The 24,904-nt window shown below is 41.9% G+C and overlaps 1 protein-coding gene across 1 annotated transcript; it reads right to left on the bottom strand.

Annotated features, from left to right (window-relative positions):
- Positions 1–2,085: 2,085 nt before the first annotated feature.
- On the bottom strand, positions 2,086–24,549 carry LOC128942732 (coiled-coil domain-containing protein 171-like). Its single transcript, XM_054285385.1, has 11 exons — positions 24,532–24,549; positions 24,118–24,264; positions 22,865–22,957; positions 21,453–21,551; positions 17,102–17,269; positions 15,325–15,513; positions 13,617–14,121; positions 12,763–12,879; positions 11,702–11,928; positions 10,889–11,068; positions 2,086–2,142 (listed from the first exon to the last, which is right to left on the bottom strand). The coding sequence occupies exons 1-11, from the start codon at positions 24,547–24,549 to the stop codon at positions 2,086–2,088; spliced, it is 1,800 nt and encodes a 599-aa protein (XP_054141360.1).
- Positions 24,550–24,904: the final 355 nt, after the last annotated feature.

Raw genomic sequence — 24,904 nt, forward strand, 5'->3', positions numbered from 1 at the left:
TTATGTGAATACTTGTAGCACTTCATTTAAAGTGCTATAGCAACTATTTACGGGCTAGGATACTTGTGCTAATGTCCTTTGTCTATTAAATATTTATATATAATAATCAGGTGCCATGTGTTTCAAAGAAGCATTTAAGGAGCAAACATCTAGAAGTACTTCACATACATGCCCTTGTAAGGAGCATTTAAGAGCAAACATTAATTCTCTCTCGATTTGTTTTTTATCCTTTTGTTTACTCTAGCACAGCGGAGAGTGCCTAGACACAGAGTCCACACTGTGTCTGGAACCAACGTACCCCCCTTTGTGCTACCAGCCAGACCCTACAGTGCATCTGACACCAACATCCCCTCCAGTGCGATGCCACGTCGAACAGGTTTTGGGTCATCAATGGAACCAGCCATCAACCTAATTCCAACCAGATCCAATATTGGGCCATCCATGGATGCATCGTCCCACACGAGACAAAACAGAGCTTTTACCATGCCCTCAAGCAACACGCCCTCCCACCTGACAGGAAACAGAGCTGGTATTGGGTCTTCATCCTTCAGTTTCAGACCACGCAGAACCAGTTCTTTGCCTTCAGTAGCTCCTTTCAGGCGGGATGTGATACCCAGCACTAGAAGAAATAAGGAAATTTAATTATCAGATGTGAGAGAGTTCTTCATAGAAATACTAGCTTCTCTCCCGAAGAAAAACACTCCAGCAACACAAGATCTAAATAAAGTACAGTCTTACCTACTTTTGTATTGTGGTTCACTGTAGACATTTTTTGTAATTTCATATTGTTATGAAAATGTCATCCATATCTTCACATTTCTGTGTTTCTAATTAAAAAGCACTTCTTTATATAACTCTTTTTATTGCAGTTTTTAATTTTTATGTAGTATATTTTAAAATGTTATAAAACAACACCTTTTGGGTAATTTTCCCCATTACTAAAAAATAATAAATCCACAAGCCATTTTAGTCTCTGTCTCTCAAAGTTATTTCATATCCGTGTATTCTAAACCAGGATTTCCATACTTTAATAGGATTGAGAGAGGTCCATGATATGTACACCAGTGACTCCTCTTGTGGAAAGTCATGGCCCTGTGTTTGGTTTGAAAAGGCAGGTGTCTGCTAAGAGAGGAAGGAGCCTCCCTTGAAATCAAAAATGCAAACTCCCTCTCTCTGAATTATCATTTTGAAATTAAGGGGCTCTCAGGCAAAGACATGGGAGTAGGAATAGTAGTTGTTTCTTAGGAAAATTAAAACACAAATGCACTAGTACAAAAACAAACTACTGACAGAGTCAGAATATGCCCTGACACTCTGTTGGTCAGGGTGTTGGTAGCAGTCCAAAAATGGACAGCATGGTGGCTGTAGCTTTCTTCGAATGGTGGATGTGGTTCTTTCGAAGCAGTGATCCTGTAGAAGGGTGTAGTCTTCCTCTGAAGGTTCAGCGGTCGTGTAGATGCGCTTGGTCTTCTTCTGGAAATCTAGTGAAAAAAAAGCTGCTCTTCTGGGAATCTAGTGGGAAAAGTGCCTCTTTCCTGTGAGTCAGCTCCCCCCACCCTTCTTGCTGCTTCTCCTACCCCGACCACGGCTTCCCCTGCCCCCACTGCGCCCGCCCCCACTGCAGCCACCTCTGCTGCGGCTCCCCCTACCCCTCCTCCCGTTCTCCCCCCGCTCCCGCCGCAGTCCTTCCCATCCCCGCCACCAGTCCCTCAATCCCAGCCCCCACCCCTGCTGCTGCCACCTGCACCCGGGCGTGTATCCCCATCCCATCCCTGCCTGCTGCACTGGCAGGTCTCCCTGCATGCCGGCACACCCCAGCCGCAGCACACCACGCTGTACCCGCGGCAGCCCAGACCAATCCCACCGGCCCCTCTCCCCCGCTTCTCCTTTACCCCCACCCCAGGCTTTCCAGCCGCCCACCCACCCTCAATGTCACCCGAACGGAACCTCAGAGACCCCCCACGGTACCACCCCACCTCCTCAAGCCTGTGCATGTCATTCTGCTGCCGTTCCAGCTCCACTGCTGGCTCCCTCTGGCCAAGCTCTTTTGTGCCTTCTCTCAGCCATAAAAACCCCTGCAAAATCTCACTCCAACGCGCCGTAAAAAGCATAGGCCACGGCCTGCTCGCTCTCATTCCTCCTCTAAGGACAGCAGTGGCAGTGACTCTGATTCTCATACAGAGGACATTGACCCATGGGCTCTCATTAAGATAGAAGCGACCAAGGCAGGAGACTGGCAGATGGCACAAAAAATTAACACCTTCTCCGTAGATTATAAAAAGGGAAAAAGAGAAGGAGCCACTAAGAGAAAAACATGGGAACCTAACTCAAAGAAGGAACTCACACAATTAAGAAATATAGCCAAAGTACACGGCAGAAGTTCACATATTTTTAGAAATTTCCTAGAAGCTATGTTCTCAACACATATTTTAGTACCCCATGACATTAAAAATATTGCCCACTGACTCCTTGCCCCAGCAGAATATATGTTTTGGAAAAGGCATTGGAAAAGACAATTAAAAACATTATTAGATTCATATTCTACAAATGCTGGTAAGTCTGATTTCACCGTTGAACAGCTAGCTGAGGAAGGGGATTTACAGAAACCCTCTGACCAAGCTGACCCCTTACCTAAGGAAGCATTACACGATGTGGCACTTGCAGCAAAAACTTCCTTGCTTCTTACCCCAGATAACTCTATCCCTACCCAACACTTTTCTAATGTTAAACAAGGAGTAGATGAAAGCTTTATCAAATTTCTGGACAGAATTAAAGATGCTCTGAAAAAACAGCACAGAGGCAAGAAAGGGGCTGTTATGCAAGCTTGCCATGAGTAACCCAAATGAACAATGCAAAACAATTCTGAGGTCTCGACCCTTGGATACAGAACCTACCTATTACATGCCCTGTTCTAAAAGACTTTTACACTGTTTTCCCTCTCTCTGTGTTTTCACACTTGTTCAACAAGGTTTTCTTTCTAAGAATATTAATCACAATATCCCAAAAAATGGTTGTGTATTTGCTCCCTAAGTATTTACAAAGGAACAATTAAAAACCAAAAAATCTGTATACATGCTGGATGTAAAATGCAAATAAAAATAAACTTGAGAATTCTCCCAAAAAACCTTAAGAAAAAAACCCCATGTATCCTGTAAAACCCAGAGTATCCATCTACAGAATACAAAAATGGGCACGTTGTAGAAGACAAAATTTGTAAAATGATTCTGCACAGAATTCTATGCTTTCAAGCTTTTTGCCCTTCAGGGGCAGTGCCATTCTCTGAACTGGAATGCTCTGAGCATGTTCTGCTCACCACGGCAACTTTCTGCTCTCCCCTGGTACAGATCATCCTCCCAGCAAAGGGGGAGTGCAGCCACCACAACTCGCAGCACTTTCCCACACAGCAAGAACCTGAAGTACAGAGATGGCTTTCACCAGCTCCTGCGGGTTCTAATAGTGCCACCTCTCGGCTGCTGAAACCCTGAATTTCTGTGTCGCGATGTCTTAGTTTATTGACTTAAATCTTTTGTTATCTTGTGGTGTGTTCAAGTGTTCCCCGAGTAATTACACTTCGGTCTTCCCTGTGTTATGATCTCCTACCCAAATGGCCGTCAAGGAATCTCCTCCCTCCTCACCAGATTTTTCCCTGTCTGTCAAGACAACCCGGCCCCTTGGGCCCATCCATCAGCCCAAACCCTACCCTTTGTTCCAGAAAGTTCCCTGTCCCTCACCCCAAGATCCAATCCCCACCCCAACCCTGTCTCCTCCCCTTGTTCTGATTTGTTGTAGCCTTCAAAACCACACCATGAGAGTCGCTTATTGGTTACTATATGGTGTCCACCCCCTGTTTTGAAAGATTTTAAAAACCCGTGCACAGCAGGGATGGGAGTTGTTTTTAGTTTTGCTTGTTGTTTGCAATTCATTTCTATGTGCTTTTCTCCCGCCTTTTCTGATAAATCTGCTGTATTTTACACTGCAGAAGAGCTTCCTCTGTCTCCTTCACTTGGTCCTTGTTGGTGCTCTACAGGTCTCTACTGGTAGGCAATTAGCTTAGAGGTTCTGGCTCAGGCAAAACCCTAAGCTAGCCAGTTCCCCATTCTTGCCACTGTCCTTGGAACATCACAGAGCTAGCCAGGGCTCTGGAGGGACAGCGACCCATGCCCTGGCATGTCACAGCCCCCAGAGCCACACCTGCCAGGCCACAAGCGCCAGCCCTGGTCCCCACTGCCAACCGCAGCAGCTCCTGGGCATCTTCACCCTGAGTGCAAAGTGCAAAGGCAGCCACAGGTGCCCCCCAGAGCGCTCTGGATCCAGGCTGCAGACACCCTAAAGCCAGCACTGAGAGGGACATGGATGGGGACTGCAGCTGCATCTCCCAGTGCTCACCAGCTCTGACTGCTTGCTCAGTGCACCCAAACCTCACCTGCAGCACCTTGAGCACATTTACTCTTCTTGTCTATTCTGGAACGTGATGTTGCCCCATCCTCTACCAGCGCTTTGCAGGGAGTGATCAGCTCCCAGCTGCTCTGCTACCCTGGCCTTACTTTCTGTTTCCTAGCAATGAATTTAATGGATACACTCATGAGTATCCCCACACAGCATTTGTTTCTCAGGACCTCTTAGGCAAAAAAATTCCACTGATGACTAGTTTTTGCACAGAGGAGGAGGTGCTGACAAACATAAGGCACAAGCAGGGCTCGGGCATGAGAATTCCTGATCCACAGGATTCCACCCATTGGTGTTGCCAACTGCTTTGCTCGTATGTTCCACCCAGTTTGGGACAGAAGTTGCTGTTGCCAGGGTAGGAAAATTTGGAGAAATAAAGACGCAGAAGACAACCAAGAAATCCCAAGAGGAAAAATATTTAGAAACACAGAGCACAAAAGTTCCCGGAGATGGTTCAATAGAAAATGCCACCAGCAGTGAGCAGAGCCCAAGGCTGGTCACTGCCACCAGAGGGGCTCCTCAGTCCCTTGCTGGTTTATGTCTCATCCCTACTTGGCTCTCTCTGCCCCTTCAGCAGACACAGCCCTGCCTGGAAAGGGCTCCATGCTCTGGTGTTCCCAGCTTGCTCCAGGCTACATTTTTAGCAGCACTGAAAGAAGAGGTGAAACAATGCCGTTTTTTGTCCTGCTTGCAAACTCTTCTCCTTCAGTGCTATTGCCAGAGATCATCCTTCTGTCAGCTTGGCGCTGTGTCTGCTGCTGCAACCTTGTCCATGTCCCTTCCATCAGCTCCTGCATATCGGCGCTTGTTGTCCCACATGAACTGAGAAGAGCAAAGATTGAATTTTCTTGGTTTTTCCAACAGACACAACAAATCTAAGTCCAATAACTTGGTTGTTTGTTTCAGCCCTCCTTGTAGATAACTCTTTCCTGCTTTAATGCAAGAGGTTCTTTTCCTACATGGATGGAATGTTCTGTAATTGGCAGTTGTTTCAGGCTGTTAGGCACTATGGGAGTTTTCTGTTGTCTCTGATGGGGATTTGGTGAATTTTCCATTGGTCACTTGGTGGAGGCCCCATGGGCTGAACTCAGCGGCCGACTCTGCTGTCCCCAGGGGATGCATTGGGACACCAAGCCTCTCAGGGCTGGAATTCGGGGTTGGGCGGGCTCGGAGCGCGCGGGGCCTGGGCCCGTGAGGAGCTGCTGCTGGCGGTGGCTATGCTCAGCCCGCTGTGCCGAGCAGCCGCGGCCATGGAGACACGGGCGGGAGCTGTGGCCGATGCCGGCAGGCGGCCCGGGCCGGCTCGCAGCTGCGAGGACGCCGGCAGCCTGTGCCCTGAGGCCGAGGCTGTGGCGGGCGCTTTGCGGGCAGGGCTTTTCCGAGGCGGCCGCAATGTGCTGCCTCCCGTGTGGGCCCGGCTGCGTCAGAGGCAGGCGGGAGCGCGGCGGGGCCGGCAGCGGCGGGCAGAGGCCGCAGAGAGCAGCAGCCCGGCCGGGCCCGCTGCGGAGCGGCACGGAGCTGCCGGACAGCCCTCGGCCGTGGCTGTGGGCACAGGGCAGGAGCAGAGGCAGGAGCCGCGGCAGGAGCCGGCCATAGCGGCAGCTCGCCGTGCCCGGGGCCGCAGCCGCAGCTCTCCCCTGCCGGCCACAGCAGCAGCCGGTCGCCTCCGAGACTCCGGCGCTTCCCGAAGACGAGGGGCCCGGCCCCCAGCACGGCCTGGAGCCCCGCAGCTAGAGGAGCAGCCGGCGCCGCAAAGGGCAGCGCCGAGGGCGCAGGTTGAGGAGGAGGACATGAGGCTCGCTGTGGGCCGCGCTGGGGCAGCTCTGCCCTCTCGGCCTTCGCCTTGAGCCTTTTGCTTCTTTTCCAGGAGCCCTGATGCCCGTCCTTGGCAAAGGGCCCCCGCAGCCCTTTCCAGGCGTGCAAGAAAAGCTCTCTCAGTGACAGAATCTCAGAGTCAGTGGCTTGGAAGACAGACACCTTCAAGATGATCGACTCCAACCCATGTCCTAACAGCTCAACTAAAGCACGGCACTGAGTGACACATCCAGTCTTCTTTTAAAGGCTTGCAGGGATGGTGAGTCCACCAGCTCCCTGGAAGGGTCTGTCCCAGGAAGAACCAAGATAACACTGGGGCCTTCTACCCCCCAGCATTTGGAGCTCTGGAAGTTTGTCTTTCTGCTTAGGCAGAGGCCATAGAGAAGGGCTGGGAAAAGTAGTCACAACTAGAGTGCCCTATAGAGCTCTAAATAGATATGCAAAGAATACAGAAAACAGTAAAGAAAAAGGCATAACCCAAATGGCATCAGCAAAGTCTTGGGCATAAACACATAGATGCAGATGGTCTTCTCAGCCCTCTTTGTATTTCTGGGAACCAGAGGAATCCTGCTTTGAGCCTCTGGGGAGATGGGTTTGGGAGGTAAAAGTTCATTGCTTTTTTTTTCCTTGGGGCAGATCCTGTTCCTAGCATCAGCTGAGCCTCTCTCCAGCCTGATGCCTGTTCTGATTGTTGCAGCAAAACAATTGATGGCAGACAGAAGACACTGACACTTGCAGAGATGTGACTTTTTCCAATGCCAGCTGTGAGTGGGAGTCAGAAGACTCCAGAAAGCACAACTCCATTGGAAGATTGCCTTCCTTTTCATTCTGTAAAGAAGCTCTAGATCCACTTGCGAATTGTCAGTTATTTGTTAAGGATGGGAAGTTGTCTTTCATGATTTTTTTCCATGTGGTTTGGAAGTGGATAAGGCTCTCCTTCATTCACAAACTCCAGACCCAAGTGCCTTTGGAATATGGCCCACTGGGGAGTTTTTGCCCAGCCATGGTACTTGTGGATAGAAGAAAGCAAGGGCAATGGTATTTGCAGCCAAAACCCAGCAAAGCTTGGCTCAGCCAAAACATCCTGGGGAGAGAGAGGCCTCCAGCTTTTCCTAGAAATCAGCAGAGTTCCAGCCAAATGGTTTTAAGTGCACTCTCTTTGCCTGGATCAGAGCCTTGCTCAGCTGAAAAAGCAGAAAGATCAGCAAGGAGTTCCCAAAGGCCCATCACATTGTTTTGATTTTGCTCATCTTGTGTAAGTTTGGAACTAAACATGTGTTTGCCGTTGAGCTGATGAGAGGAAAAAAAACCCAAAAACCAAAAAACTAACAAAAAAAGCGCCAAACCCAAGAGGCTTACGACAGGGCCATGACATTCCACAAGAGGAATCACTGGTGTGCATTTCATGGACCTCTCTGAATCCTAGAAAAGTATTGTAGCCCTGATTTAAAATAGACCAGTATGAACCAACTTGGAGAGACAGAGACTGAAATGGCTTATAAGGTTTGTTTTAAAAGTGAGGAAAACTACCCAAAGGGTGTTGTTTTGGGACATTTTAAAATAATACTACTTCAGAATTACCAACTGCAATAAATCAAGAGGTAAAAAAAAAATGATTTGGTATAGGAATAATTAGAAACACAAAAAATGTGAAGATATGAATGCATGTTTTCATAAAAATCATGAAATTAAAGACAAATAGATGCCCTGAATTACAATAGAAAGGCAGGTAGAACTATACTTGAATTAGCTCTTTTTACATTGCTGGAATTTTTTTCCTTCTGAAGTGGAGCTAGTAGGGTATTGCTGAAGAAAAGTGACCCAGGCAGGATGGGGCAGCGTGCTATGCTCCCTGCAGAGGCTGCCAGGGGCTGCCCGAAGAGCGCCCTGCTGCAGCCAGAGCCCTCCTGGCCTGCGGCCTGGGAGCAAAGGGCCAGGGCAGCCACCTCCTCCTCATCCTGACCCTGCCACTGCTCCTTGCTGCTGCTGCTGCTGCTGCTGCTGCTGCTGCTGCTGAGGGAAGGAGAACCAAAGGCTGTCGGTGGAGAACACCAGGCCATTGCTGCTGCAGTCTGTCCTGCCCTAACCCTGCCTTCAGCGCTGTGCAGAACCTGGACATCCTGGACAAGGAACAACAGCTGGCGTGTGCTTGTGGCTCCGAGGCTCCTGAGAGCTGATGTGTAACTGGGAAAAGCTGCCCCAGCCCTGACTCTGCCCCTGTAAGTTGTGGCAGCAGTGCAGACTGTCTCTGCACAACCATCTGCCGTGTCCTCGGTCCACTTGGTTTCCTTGCCTGCCCGGGGATGCCCACCCTCAGGGTGCCACATCTGCATGGCTACACTTCTGGGAACAAGTGAGCACAGCTTGGCCAGAAGAAGAGGTCAACTTCCCACAGTCACGTGGTGAGAGGTCAAGTACTTGTCTGTCACTGGACAGGACCAGGGCAGGCTCTTGCTTGGTATCAACGGCTCTCTTGACTGTTTGTTCCTTGTCATACCTCTGTACACGTTGCAACCATGTCACCAGCTCACAGCGGGTGTCCCTGCACTGCCACCAGCATGATTTTTGGCGACCTGGCTACGACTCAAAGCAGCCCTACACCGCAAATCCCTGGAATGCTGCCCCTGACCAAGAATATACTGACCCAGCTTGACAGAGCCATCAGTTCTGAGAAGGATGTTGCCGCTCTTCACATCTTGGTGGCTCACGTAGTTTGAGGGCAGAAAATGCAGTCCTTGCAGGCACAACAAGGGAAAACAGGAAGAGGAGGGCAAAAAAATGTGAGTTCATCACAACAGAAAGAAAACAAACTCTCTCAAAGATTCCCTCTCCAGGGGAATGGGGAGTATTGGCAGAACACAGTGCCATTGAGAGGAAGAGCTGGCTCACCCACTGCCAGTATCTTCCAGTTCAGTGAATTTCATGATGGGATTTTCCTTCTCTACTATTTTCTCAGAGGGAAACAAAATGCAAGATGCTGACTTTAAAGAAGAGATCCCAGCTTGCAGGACATATAAAAGGCAGCCCCACTATCTGGGGCTCTCCGCCGTTTGTGCTCAGCTGGGTAACAACCACCACAATAGCAACAGGACAGGCAGCCCTGCAGTGTAGATGGCTGGCACAGAGGCTAACAACTGATTTTATACAGTTGTTTGAAGAGTTCTCTTGACAGGAAACAAAGCACAGGTAGAAGCATCCCACGCTTGAGAGACAAGGAGATCTTCCTGGTCCTGTTCTTGATGCAGGCAAGACGTCGGCAGCATGGACATGTCTCTTGACAGTGCCTTCTGAGCATATTCACAAATTCTGAGCAGCACTGAGAGATGGGACCATCTATCCCCAGTGTGGGAACATGTTTGCAGCTGGCCTAACTTCACACTGGATAGACATTCCACCAGAAAAACACCTGGCCCATGACTGTGCAGGGGTATCTGCGGTTGGACTCCTTTGCTGCCAGTATGTTCTAGTTCGGTGTATATCGTCATGGGATTTTCCTGGTTCACCATTCTCCCTGAGGGAAACAAAATGCAAGATGCTGACTTTAAAGCAGAGATGCCAGCTTCCAGGAGATACAAAACGCAGCCCCACTCTTGGGGGCTCTCAGCCCTTTGTGCTCAGCTGGGTAACAACCACCACAACAGCAACAGGACGGGCAGCCCTGCAGTGCAGATGGCTGGCACAGAGACTGATTTTGTACAGTCCTTTGAGAAGTTCTCTTAACAGGAAACAAGAGCTGTTGTGGTGCTGTGCCCACACCTTTGTGGGCTGTTCTTCTTGTCCAAAAACTGTTCCAGAAAGAAGTAATTCTTCAAAGAAAGCTGTCATCTGCATTTCAACTACTATCTAATATGTGATAATTTTCATCTAACAGTCCAAAACCACTAAGGGCATAAAACCTGTTAAGAGCAAAACTGAAGATGATTAGATATTTTTGAGCTTAAAAAAATTCCATTTTACTAGCTAAGAACAGGAAGGACAATGGGCGCGACATCATCTAGCAGATATTCTTTGCTTGGTAGAACCCCCTGACAGGTTCTACCAACTAGGCTTCGGGTTGGGGAACCCACAGTGTCTCAGTAAGTCAATCACCAACAGCAAAAGGCTCAGGGGAATTTTGTGCTACTGAGAATATAGACAAAAGCTTTTTTCCCCCTGCCATAAAGTTACTTCTTCAGGGAAACAGACCTGTTAAACTTTGCATTGTATTTATTATAACATTCACCAACATCCATACAGAGTTTAAACTGCTATGTTTATATTTCATTAAAATTTTTATTGAATACCCTCATTCCCACTGACTTTATTCTATTAAGTGAAATCTTCTTTGAGGATATATAAATCAGATCAACATTTCCAGCAAATGGGAGAACCTGGATTGCTGAAGACCAAACTCTAATTTATACAGGATACCTCCTTCTACAAATCAAAAGATAACTCCAGTGGAAAAGAGATATTTCTAAATAAATCTGTCTTCTGGTTTAGTGACATTTACAAGGCAAGGTTTCTGGAAAATTCTGTTGAAAGTAAATCAATTTGATGCTTGTTTTCCAAAAGAACACAAATCAAAACATGTGTAGAAAGGAGAGTCTCTTTTAAGCAAGAGAGCCTCCAAGTCAAATGCACTTACTTGCTGAACTTCACTTAATTGGGTCTGCAGTCTGTGGGTTTTTTCAGCATCCTTTTGCATCTTGTTGAAAGCCCATCTGCATTCTTGAAGCTGCAGGTACAGTGAGCGGGACTCTACTTCTGCTGCATGAAGCCTTCGTGAAAATTCAAATATTTCTTGCTGCAAAGTTGCTATGTTTCTCTGTCAGCAAACAAAAACAAGTTGATGGGCTATAAAATCTGCTGTTTTAGCAATAAAATAAATAATATTTAAGACTCAAGAAAAAGAAGACAAAACATAATTTTTTCCTCCATCTCTAAAAGACATACACAAGGACAAAAGTTTGAACCTGTCACCTACCAAGGGTAACTGCAAATTCTGTTTACAAGGAAGTACTATTTTCACCTAAGGTTTACTAGAAAAGATTATTAGGGAAAGAGTTTATCCTTTTATTTTGGTTAAAGGGAAGAAGGTTATCTTTACTGAAAGAAAGGATGGTAAACATGAGAAAGTAGAAAACAAGAATAAAAAGCAACCTTAACATTTACATCAAGCCAAAAGCAAATTTGTGCTTATAAGCTAATGCAGATCTGATAGAACTTAAAAAAAATCTTTTACTTGGATACACTAAACCTCCTCCAAAAATTCTTTCTCAATAAAAGACCTATTCACACCCTAATGTGTGACAAATCAACTTCTGAGTGTCCATATAGTAGCACTTCACTCTCATGAACTCATCACCAGTCTGAAACAAAATAAATGCTGCTATCAAGGGAGCTTCAATGTTGCTGTAAACCTTCTGTTTCCATGAAGGAGGACTGCAAGTCTGCTTACTGTGCTGGGCAGTCTGTCATGCAATCCAGCTTCCAGGGCCTGGGCATTTAGTCTGCGGAGCCCACGAGCCAGCCTGTCTATCAGGGAGTCCCTCTCCAGGAAGGCTCTGCACCCACGAGTGTTCCCTTGAACTGTCTCCATCAGAACGCTCAGGTTGTCCATCAGTTTTGCAAAGCAGTTCCTGGCTGTGCCGATCAGCGAGTTACTAGAAAGCCACAGCTCTGAATCTTTAAGAAAAAAACAACAAAAAGGAAACATCAAGCAGGTTATTAGATCTCATTTCTTATAATATCATGTTCGTTTTCACTTCTACAGGATGGAACCTGTAAATATTCTGAAACACAGAATGCTGAATCTGAAACACTGTTCAAACTTTGCTTTTAAAGGATATGAATTCAATTTATTGAAAAGAGCATGATGAAAGAAGAAAGTGCCTGAAACTGAATCTAAACACACTTGATTCAATGTCAACTTTTATACCAATGTAGTGTTTAGGCTTCTGGAAAATGCATCACCTTGTCTTTCTCCTGCTATTTCCCTTTATTCACATAAATTATCCCTCTTCTACTATCCTTTTTTCTGTGACAAAAATCTGGGGACTCTAAAACTATAGGTTAATAAAGAACCAGGGGTGGCGGAAATGCAGATGAATCAAGGGAACCTGTATCAGTTCTCACTGTAAATAAACTCCAGAAACAGCCCTCTGCTTCCATGGCCTCTATATACCGAAAGGATAAAATATCCTATCAGCTCTTTAAGAAAATTAATCTGTTCCAACAGTACAGAAATGTGATCATTCAGAGAATGTAGAAAAGGGTTATTATTTTAGCCTGCAGTAAAATTACTCTTTCAGGGAAACAGCCCCACTTAAATTTGTACTGACTAGCTCAGGACATAACTTCTAGTCAAAGGTGTCTATCATAAATATTCAGAAATATCTCTTCAGAGCTATCTAAACAGAATACTTTAGATAAAATCATAAAAATGGAAATTATATGACCACCCTGACTTATTTATTTTTTAAATATATTTCTGCTACAACAATATGCAGTTAAAATTACCTTGGTTGTTGAGAACACCGTCCAGATCTGAGATAGAATTGATCATTGCAGTATAGAGGTTAGAGCTACACAACCAGTTAATTGCTTCAATACAGTCAACTCCTTCCTCTCCAAAACCTGTAAAACAGAAGTGCAGCTAGCAGGATAAATAAATCACAAAAATATGGCACACTGCTGCCTCCAGCTCTTTAAGAAATTAACCAAAAAGAAGCATATAAACAAGAAATTAGTCAGGACAATTTAGACTGTTTGAAGCATGCTTCCCGAATGACATTAAAAAAAAAAAAAGTAGATGAATCTTCTAATTTGGAAAACATTTTTAATACCATTTATCCTTGTAGAGAGAAATATAAACTGGTCTGGCAACAGAAAGGGGCAAATAGACATAATCTCTAAAGAAAATTTTGAAATCCTATGCTAATGTTTTACCTGAATCAGAAAGCAATTTTTGTGGGTTTTTAGGAAATAAATATTAAAAATTATTTTTAAAAAAAGAGGAAATAACTTTTCCAAAAAAAAGAAAAATCGTTTAGGAACATTGCAAGATATTTACCACAGGGAAGATGCTGTAGCACCTAGTTCTGAAATCCATAACAGAAATATCAAAAATATCAGATAATGTTGAGTTCATGAGCATAACTGAACTTTTACCTGCAATTCTTAACCTAAGACCAGGCATTTCCTCTTATAGTGAAATACATTCATCAAGCTATATAAAAAACATAAATCCATAAACAACATTTGTCAAAATGTCATTAAATATGTTTTTATGCCCCAACACTAAAAATAATATTCCTCTTTGTTATTCCCCAAACGTGCAATTTGATGTAACTCTTTAAAAACATTTCACTTACGTGTCACAGGATGCCTGCCTCTGGATTCTCCCAGACAAACTTGAATTCCAGGGCTTCCTCTGCATCCGTCTGACCAGACAAAAAAGGTACAAGAATATCGGGCCAGACCCCTCAGCCTGTTGGCAGCCAGAGCTACAATCACAGCTCTTCGGAACACATAAGCCAGCTTCTTGGCTCTTCTTTGCCTTGTCCTGACTTCGTCCTGGTTTCTTTCCATGACAGCAGGGAGAGCATAAAGGAGGCTGACGATCTTGTGGTTCAATAGTTGTTGCTGGTTCACCTGTTCCTGGAGAATGTCTCTTTGGCAAGACATGGCGCACAGTCGGCCGTAGAGAGAGCACAGGGCCCCTGATAGCAGTGCAGAGGCTGCCAGCAGGAATGAGCGTGCCTTGAAAGCATCTAATAATGAATTTTTCAAGGTATTGTTTTCTTGGGCCAGTTTGTCAGAGAGTTGTTCAAGGCCATAGAGTTTTTGCCTGGTTTTCTGCACCGTTTCTTCACATTCCTGTGACAGAAACAAACCAAACTATAATGGACGAAACATTAACTACATGGTTTTTACCTAGACAAGAATGAAAAGAAAATTTAGCTTTGCCATTCAAATGATGCATTAAAGGAGCAAAAGTCGTTAGTAATAATCGTGATGAAAGTGTCTCTTCTAGTAAGCAATTACAGAATAAGATGAATGAAACAAAAACAGTGGTAGGAGGGAAATTTACATGATAATCAATTGCAAATGGACTCTTGATTTCTGAAAACAATCCACCAACACCGTGACAGCTCACAGAAGGTCCAACACCACCTGTCTGCCCACAATTCAGTTTTATTAATTGCCTTAACAATACTAATAACATCCTCCAATTTCAGAGAAAACACTGCTGTACCGAGCAGAAAGCCAGTGTAAGTGAGAGGAAAAACATCAGGAAGTCTGGAACATGAAAGCTGACAGATTGAATTTTTCAGCATGCAGAGACTTCCAGTCCTGAAATCTGCATCAAATACAGCATTATTCTGTAAAGTAAGTTGCAGTAACTCACAAATAACAAGGGACATCTATTTCCTTTATTCACTATGCTTTTAATTGAAACAGGCGTGAAGGAGTGTGATGATAAAGACAGTAAATGGTGGTTGTAGAATAACAGGGAACATTTTGGATTGCAAATAACTCATCTAACAAGGAGTGACAGTTTCACACTTTTAGGCCACTCCTCACTGTAGTATCAGAAAAACAGAATTGCTTAACACCATTGAAATCTACCACTGCTCTTAGGATCAGTACATACGTAACTAAATTTATCCCCAGGTGATACCACATTATTGTTATTCTATACAATCTCTGCAAATGATGATGCTGAAAAAGTAGCTGCTGCCATCAGTAATTCTTAAAACAAGCAAAGTTGATCTTACAGCTTTAACATTCTCAGAAAAAGAATACTGCTATCTGCAGATGAAATCAGGCTTCTCAGCTGGGCCTGAAGACTAAATTCTCTTCAACAAATGCTTCATCCAAGTAATTTATTTCTTTTTTTAAGTGATGTTAATATTAGCACAGGGATGGGTTGGTTTGTTGTTTGGTTTTGGATTTTTTTAAACTTTAAACGTATACTAAAATTCCCAAATGACCTTTAACTGCTAAGAGGCTGAAACTATTGAAATAATCAATTCAATTTTTAAAGAAAAAAAAAATTAGAAGTTCACAGCACCATACCTGTGATCTTGCATGAATTTCTGCAAGGGCGTTTGAGTACTGCTGTTCAAGATATTGCTTTTCTTTCTGCGACCAGTGTTCCTGTGCTTTTAACTGTTCAGACATTTTCTCCAAAGCATCCTCCTGGTTCTGCTGAAGGTTGTTCACAGTTTCAGTCTTGTGCTTGCACATATATTCTAGGTGAGATATCTGTGTGACAAGCATTTAAGAAGAAATTCTTATTTACCTTTTCACTTTAAGTTAAGCACAGACTATTCCAGCATAAAATCTAAACTGCAGTTTTTTCAATATTTTATTAAAACTAAGTAAAACCCTTTCATGGCAGATAAATTACTTGGTTCTCAAAACAAAACTGAAATATATTTTTTGGTTTCGGTTTTGCCTTCTACCACCTTGTCACCCTCTTTGCAGGAAACCTGAGCCAGACACTTCATAACTTTTTTTTTTTTAATGATTGTATTCAATTTTAGTAAATTAGTAATCCAAGTATATCCTTTAGAAGTTTGTGATGATTGCAAACAATAATTAAAACACAGCCTTTAATTTTTTGTTTGTTTGTTTGTGGTTTTTGATTTTTTTCTTTTGTTGAAAAGTCAAGACATTCCAGGTTATGATTAAGTTTTAAAACAATTTCAGGGAATTCTAGCACAGAGAATTTTTTCCTTACAAATAGCTCATAAGTTTATGCTGTATTTTCAACAAACATGAAGGGATTCACTCTTGTGCTTTAACACTGCACTTCTCATGCAAGCTAAATGGAGGAATGAACCAAGCCAACAATGATCCCCAAATGCACACACCTCAACTTTCTGTTCCTAGAAAATATCAAGATACTTCCAGATAGATCACACTGAATTGTGTGGAAAAAAAGGTTTTTTTCAGCACAGTCTAAAATCCCAGAAAAGCTGCTAAGTACATGAGAAGAGCCCTAGAGACCTCACAATCAGTCTTAATAACAATCCTTAATTAAATAGCAAGCAACAATAAGACACAAGCCCTACAAACACTGCCAACAGTGTTCACCTCCCCTTCCCTTTCCTCATCTACTTCAAAAGAGAAATAAACCAGAACACAAAGTGATACCCTAAAGAGCTCTTTAGGCATAGCTTAGCCTCTGGAGCCAGCTGAGTTATTTTAGAAGGGGCTTTTTCCTTCCTAAAACCACAAGGTTTTCTGGGGAGAAAAGTCATGTAAGCTCATTTGCTCCAAAAGGTTTCAGAAAAGTACAGCTCCTCCTTCATACAGATCCTGACATGTTTTATAATAGGTATTTCTGTTTGTTTCTGAATAAAAATGTCATAATCCAAAGTTACAATTAAACAAAAAAACCCCACACTGGCATTCTTTCAAATAGTACATCTGAATCATAAACACATAATTACAAGGTGATATTCCTTGAGAAAGTGTATTTTGCCTCTGGATTACAGTAAAATAAAGATTTGATTTATGACTGTAAATGACTATGTTCAAAGTGAATTTCTTCTTCAGTAAGATGAATTTATTGTCTTTTAATTAGGTCCCTGTGGCTACTATCAGATTGTCCTTTCAGAATATCCTGCACAGAAGGTGGAGCTGGGAGACTTGATGCACACTGCACTCACATCTAAATGCCCCTGGCAACAAACTGAGCAGTGGACAAGCCATCATTAATGGTGCTCATTTGTTAGTGTCCAAATCCTTTTTTGGGGGCATGAATATCAGTCCTTTTTAACGAGACTGCAGTGTGAATAAAAGTCACTGAGCTCAGCAGAGGCAGCTGATGCCTGGGGACGCTCACCCTCTGCTTAGCCTTGTTGAAGTTCGAGACCAGGGCTTCAACATTCTCACGCAAGAGCGCACAAAGCTCTGTCCAAGGTAATTCTTCCAGGGGGACGTTTGTCTGTCTGGAAAGCACCTGGGCGTTTGCCAGGGTCTGGTATAAGTTCAGGAGGATGGACATCTCCCTCTGGAACACAAAGAAAAAAATTAATTGCTGTAGCTGGGCAATGTTAAAATCAAAAGAGATGCATCCTATGTGCAGTAGCAGCGCTGAGCACAGCTGAAAACGAGCCCTTAAGGTTCATTCTCACAGCTTTACAAAATTCCTCAGTTCATTTCTAATAATTGCAGCCATAATATTGCATAATATTACAGCAGAGTAAGAAAACAGATTTCACAAAATTTATCTAGTTAGACACAGTATGTAAATAAAGTATGTGAGTAAATCCCAGTCCTGTGGGAGCCACAACCATGACCTGGCAGCTAAAAATTTCCATGCTCTTAGTGGATGCAATTCATTCACCCATGTTAATACCTTGAGGTGCCTCCAAATTGTCCCCCAACACTTGCACAGCACACAGAAAACTGTCCATTTGGCTTGGCAGCACAATACACTCTAAATTCCTTTAAAAATTTGTTTTGTGTGGATTATATATGATTAATCAGCTGGCCAAAATGGGCCTACAGCTCCATCAGTCAAACTCCACAAGCCATGCCTCATTTCTTTACAGTGATTTTAATCAGTAGTATATTAAATGGATTAAAAATAAATTTTAGCAACAACAGCATGCAGTAGAAATTCAATTGTTCATACTTTCAGTTCATACAAGTGCCTTAAGATAATAGAAAGCTGTTTCTCAAATGCTGTATCAGTACAGTCAGAGATCACTATAAGATTATCAGACTAGAGTGGAAAGAACATATTCAGGAAGCATAAAAATGGTATAAAACATGGAAAAATACTGTACAGATCAAGAAAGCAGGAGGGGAAACTGAATGGAAGAGAACACACTGGCATTTTCACACAATTTAAGCATAGGTATAGCAGAGACTAACAGCAATATATTAAATGTTATCTATACTTAGTTTCTGCTACAGTCTTCGGCTTTTTCATTTTGGGAAGCAAAAGCAGAGCTGTCTCAATGGAGTAAACAGGACCACATACAGGCACTTCTGCTTCCCAAACAAATACAAACAGCTTTGGGAAAATGCAAAGCCATCCAAGGCAATAAATACCTGATCTCATAAGACAACTACTAATACAACTCTTCCAAAAATGAACATTTTTATCACCTGCTCAGGACAGTCTTGTGGTTTGAAATCCTTTGAGTAAAACAATTAAAACAACCAGTTCTATGAATATGACAGTGAGACAACCCTTTATTTTTTAACCTTGCGATAATATAACATTAATTTTGAGTCTACCATTAAATACTGTTTCCATTAAAAGAAATCTTGATCATGAATGGAATCTTGTCCATAATTATTGCCATGTCATATATTTTACTAAGGAATACAAATTAAAAGGAAAACTTCTGCCACAGCAACAGCTAGCAAGCACTTTAGGTTAAGCAAGAATTTTAGTAGAATATTTTCAGCTTGCAATTGTGTTTTGTAGTTATAAATAGCAATCATTAATGCCTGTAGTTAGGACAGACAGTTGCTTTTCTCTGGATGTATTCCTTTTGTGCCTGATGAAATTACTTTCTCAGCCTAACTAGGCCAGCAAATGTCTTTTAATACATGAATGCTTGCAGGGAAGAAGCTGTTATTCTCCCAGAAAGAAAAAAGAAGATCCTGATTTTATTTGTCTCCAGCTTATGAATCACAGATCTGCCTGGGCAGTGGACAGCACTGAGACAAAATGTGGAATCACTCCATCAACTGAACAAAAGACACCCACAAATCTGAAGACTCTCTGATGCAGGTCTCTGCTCCTGTCCACAGGGAACAGACCTCATGTACCTTCCATGGTCAGAGCTCTGAGAGAGAAAGTGAAGTTTCCAAGCCACCAGCAAAAAAATATTTATATTGCTAAGAGTAGAAAGAGAGCAGATGTTACCACACTATCAAAGGAGAGATTTTCTAAACATGCTGACAACTTTCCTTTGTCCCTGCTGCTATGCAAAACGATGACAAAATTGTTATTCAAGGTGTAGCTGGGTAAAGACAGTAGAAAAGCCCAAAGTGGTCACATAAGAGGAGAAAGTTTTCAGAAAATAATCCAGCGAAATACATCCAATGTGCCAAAGCCACAGCAAAACAAGTAAAAAACAAAACAACAACAAAAAAATCCCCTCTGCTTTTCCACCTGAAAGCTTGAAACAATTTTCAAGCAATTTTTACAGTTAAATACTTGCACTAAAACTAAAAAGGTGTATGAAATAGAAAGAAGCATTTCTACAATGGTAGCTAATGAAACTTGACAAAAAAGTTAGGTAGAAAGAACATTCTTCACATGATATGATAATCAATATCTACAAAATGCCTTAATTAGGAATGCCAGTACATCCTACCCATACTTTAAAAATATTTTCAAATTAGCTTCTCCAAGTCATTGGTTACATTTATTCAGGTAGTACATTTTTTTAAAGGTAACATAATAACAAAAAGGGTGAGAGAATGGCAGAGTTCTTCCGCAGCTCAGCACAGCAAATGCAGCAAATCCTCACCACAGTAAATATTTTGACAGTATGTTTTAAAACACCTCAACAATGTGTGTCACATATTTTTCCTTACTATTGAGCACTTTTTATTTGTATTTGCAATTTACTATTGAGGACTTTTTTCCTTACTATTGAGCCTTCATGCAGGCTGAAGCTGTCTGGAGGAACCGCTATTGTGGCATTGGGATCTTGAGCTCTCCTCAGGGCCTCAACCTTGTCTTTCCATTCCATACCGTAGGTTATATGCTGTCCTGGTGAACTGGAAAGTTTCCACAAAAAAGATACTTTAACCAAAATTACTTTTGTCGGATGCTCTATGTTCTTTTAAATGATAATCAATGGATATGGCAGATACCACTTTAGCACATCACATGGATCCTGAAGCTGCTTGCCTTTCTTAATTGAATGAAGAAATTTGCCTTCCTTCTAAGAAAGATTTTTCAAGAGGTTATATTTTCAGTTACCAAGCCTGCTGTCATGCAATTCATAAGATTTTTTGGATGTGGCCTCAAAGTTACATATAACAAACAGAATTCTTCATATTTTAATTAGCACAACAGCTGTCTTCAGAGAGACCATGTCACATGTTGCATCATCAGTCCTGATTTCAAGTACAGTTCTTGCTCTTAAGATTTCCACATGCCTGACCCTACTCTGATCTGACTTTGAAAGCAAGCTACCCAGAATTTTAATCTGTTCTTGTACTGTGTCAGTCAGGAAAACAGATATACCAAGAGCCTGGCATGACTAAACAGGCAGCTGATGAGGAAACTACAAGGCAAAACAACAGCATAAACGACACAGAAGCACAGAGAGGGAATGCAAGGAAGAATTTTAAAAGATTGCCTAAGTATTTAGGCATGGTATCAGGAAAGCCAAAAGCTTGCTTAAAAATGATGTTTGCAAAGGATGACAAAGGTTTTTCCAGCTCAAGTTTGAAGTATCTTACTAAAAACATGTCCATAATCATGAATCTTGAACGAGTTGCTCGGGCCACAAACTTCCTTTCTTGTGGGAAAACTGATTTTTTTCCTTCTCCACTACTCCTTGTGTGAGTAAGTCAAAAGAAACACCTGTGTATACGGACCCAAATAGTTCTAAGCTGAAAGAGAGGTCACCCAAGTTCTGCTACCACAGGCACAGCAGACTGTGCTGTGGAAACATCCCAAGAGATTTCCTGTGCTCTCACACTTTTCAATGTTTTTTAACCATGTCAAGCTTTCTACAGTCATTCAAAAGTTGAAAACAAAGATTACCCACTATAAATGATACCCAACTTCTTGACAGGAGTCTTAGAGATCCAACTGACTCACTGAAGTGGAAAACAATGTTTTCATAATAATATAAGAATTGGACATCTTTTGGATATCTGCTGGATATCTTTTCCTACACTCACCCCAAACACTACTGGAGGCTGGACCCTACCATAAATACGAGTTTCAAAATTTTTGGTTTGGCAAATAATCTGTAGCAGGCCAGTTATTATCTGTACCATTCACAATAGCTTTGGTTACTGATATGGGCCGGTTATTAATGGACTGCCAGATTCTGAACCTTTAGCTTGGTTTGTCCCATTGCCCTAGAATTTTCTGCTGACTGAAAATTGCAGGGAATTTTCTATTTTGTACTCAAGCTGTCTACTGCCATTTTGGAATGGCTTTAAAAGGAAACTTACGCTTTTTTTCCTGTCTCAAGAGCATTTACTGGCTCTCTGAAATCTTCCCTTGCTACCCCTTCTGGCAAAGCTTGTCTTCTGCCGAGCTGATCTTCATTCAAAACGTCTTCGAGTTCTTGAATTCTCAACTAGCAAATGTTAAGAAAGCAGTTAAGGGAAGTTAGGAAAGATTACCACGGTCTTTCATGCTGTTCACTGCTCTGTTCTGCTTTGTACAGGTGAATATATTCTATTAATTCTGTATGGAATCAGAAAGCATTGAACACACATAGAAATGTATTAATACACAGAGTTCAAAACAGAGAGAAATAGATATGCCAACCAAAAGCACATTTTGTTGTCCTTGCGTGGTGTTTGGATTTTCCTGATTTCAATTATTTATATTACTGAAGTTTTCCAGGGGAATTCTATTCATTAAGTAGGCTCATAAAAGTGTAGGATAAACAGTAAAAGCTACACTTGCACTCAGAGCAAAGCTCATGTGGAGCTTGTTCATGTACATAAACAAGAAAGAAAACCTGCTGTGTTCTTCACCCAAAGAAGAGAAATCTCTAACTTCCAGGAATGTTACCTTTCCCTTTGTATGTTGTAAAAGTAGAGAAGGAATAAAAAAACCTGCATCATCATTACTTATTTAATCATCACTTCAGAAATCCAAGTGCCTGTACTTAGAAAAAGTAATAAAAAAATAACTGACTGCAGAAGTGGAAATGCTTTTTTGAGTTCCTCAGAAAATAAGAAAAAATTAATGAAATTCACTTTTGTTTTCTCATTTAGTGTTTCTAAATTCCACTGCTAGTCAGATCACTCAGCAGATCAAAAGATCACTCAGCAACCATCTTTCAGGTTTTTCACTTTTTTTTTTTTAATAAATCCTAATTGCTTTAATGGATCAAACCCTATGTGACACAGTTTAGTGATACAAAAATTTAATATTCAAGTATACATATAGCATTTTTTCATATATTCAAACTTTTCTGGTAACAGCAGATGTAATAGCAGAAATGAACTCTGAATATTTACATTTGGAACTGCAGCCTCAGGATGCATTAATATCTCACACCTAGAGAAGTTGGGTGAGTACACTCTATCTCTGAAATTATATAAGTGCCCATTCCAGAGATATAGGACAGAATATTTTAGCAGTTGAACTATTGTGAAACATTTCCTTTCCCCTCACTGTTTCAATGCAACTTTGAATTCGAAAACATAAGAATGTGACATTTTATTTTAATATTGATTCTATTAACTTGACAGTTCCCTAGAAATAAAGGAGATGTTTTTCTATTACCTTTTACAGTCTTGACAATCATTGCAAAAATATCTACTCAGTGTTTTCACTGGAGCGAGGAAATCTTAACATTTTTGGAAGATTGCACCTTTACAAGTCCATCTTCTATTTTACTGCAAACTTCCACCAAATATTTAATCAAAAGTTTACCTGCATGACATCTGTTGTGTATTTACATTCTACATGTGCTAGTCTTGCTGCTGCAGCATCATCCTCCAGTTCCTTTATTTTCACTGCAGCTGCCTAAAAGTACATTTTAAAAATATTTAAGTCCAGAAAGATGATAACATCATGCAAAGACAACTTTATTTGTTCACTTTATTAGGTCTCCATAAACCAACCTGTGGTATCTGAACTACTTGCACTTTGGAACTGTGAAAACTCATGCCAATAAACAAATGAAACGAAATCATTACATATCCAGAATATCAAAGTAATACTTTCTATTTAGTTAAAGAAATTGATGTAGGATTATGCTCTTGCTACAGTTTTTATAGTCACAGATACGTGTCTCTACATAAAGGCCTGGACATGATATTTCAATTGAAAAAATGTTTTTAGCAAAAGCAGTAACTACAGAGCTGCTGTAATAGAAATTCACATGAAATTTTAATTACATTCTTTCCTATCAAAAACATCCTCTCACTTTGACTGATGATTGATTTGAAAAGAACAATACACCCCAAAATGACTCCTGCCTTCAAGTGATGCCACAAAGATGAAGAAAAGGACATTAATATTAAAAGTAATTTAAGACACTCAAGGTTACACAGATACAAGTAAAGTCATTGATTTTGGACAGGTAAAGCAAAGTAGCAAGTATGTGAGACTGAATCCTAACTCTAAGAACTTCAGTTAGGGAAATGTTAACTTAAAAATAAATAAATAAATAAAATTTACATACTAGCTGTTGGCAATAAATTTAAACTCTGTATAAGCCCGCACATTCACAAAAGGAAATAATTGAGAAACAGAGATCTGTGGAAGGCCTATTAAAGAAAAAGCCACAGCACAGAGATCACCAAACCCCCTCCACAAAAGCATCAGCCAAAAGGCTTAAGCTTTGCTTCCTCCCACAAGACCTATCTGCTTAACATGCTTAAATAAAAAATTTTAAAAAACTCACAAATCCTGCACAAATTCTTCTTCTATACATCTGTATTGCTAAGATTGCTTTCCCAGTGACATAAACCCCTTTCCATCTGCAGTTCAAACACCACTCTCAGGTCGGGCTCACAGCATTCACCTGTGAATCCACATTTCCTGCGAAGTGACACTCCACATTTTGTTAACCAAACACAGGGCACTCATAACCTGACTCAGAGGTTTCACCCCTCAGAAATGACACTGCTCAGTTGTGCCAGTGCTTGCTGAGGCTCCCAGCAGCAGGCAGAAAGCTTTACCTCCAGTTCTTTGAGGAGCCTCTCCTGCCGTTTGTTCTTGATTTCCAGAGAGTTGGCCTGGAGCCTCAGCACCTTGGCGCAGCCATTGTGCTCTGCCTCCATGTCCTTCAGCTTCTTGGCAATGCTTTGCAGAGCAGCATTAGTTTCCTAAAGGTAAGCAGGTAAAGGAATAAATAAATAAATATGCCAAGAGGCACTTTTTCTATGATAAAGTATTGCAGTTGAGAGTTCAACAGAGAAATGGAGACTGCATCAGAAGATGATGTTAGAATTTTAAAATCTACGACGCCAGCACACGTCAACAGAAGTGCTTACCCAACAGCAGAGATGCTTTTGATTCACCATCAAGAAATCTATGTTGGGCTAAAAAATCACTGTGAACATGATCTTCTGTGGTAACACTAAAATCAATACCAGATCTCCACAGGACATCTTTCCCTAAAAGACTACAGCCCTTCCAATCTCTTCTGTCTCCCAGCTCCGTGGCAATGAAACGGAGTGCATTGGGTGAACTTTTGTCCCCCAACAGGGGACATTTTTGTTATGATTTTGATTGCTCAAACTTCAAATCAGATGTTTTTTAGAAACAGCTAGTCCCACAGACTAAATAATTTTGATTTCTGGTATTCTGAAAAGGATTTGCTACTATCTAGAAACTGAATTACTTTAAAAACTTGTGAAATATGAAGTCCTCAGTAGAATAAAATAATCTGGTCTCCACTCAATTTCTGCATACAGAAATTGAACTAAGCTGCAGGCTGGAAGCATTACTTCAATTACTGGACAC

Source organism: Melozone crissalis, unplaced genomic scaffold (assembly GCF_028551555.1).
Source record: "Melozone crissalis strain CALT ecotype California unplaced genomic scaffold, PUWL_Pcris_2 ptg000005l_1, whole genome shotgun sequence".
Lineage (NCBI taxonomy): Eukaryota > Metazoa > Chordata > Aves > Passeriformes > Passerellidae > Melozone > Melozone crissalis.

Coding starts and splice junctions, on each gene's coding strand:
- LOC128942732 (XM_054285385.1), bottom strand. Junction 22,958..24,117: donor GGCTCCTCAAAGAACTGGAG/GTAAAGCTTTCT, acceptor ATGTACTTTTAG/GCAGCTGCAGTGAAAATAAA. Junction 17,270..21,452: donor GGGAAGATTTCAGAGAGCCA/GTAAATGCTCTT, acceptor TTTGTGTTCCAG/AGGGAGATGTCCATCCTCCT.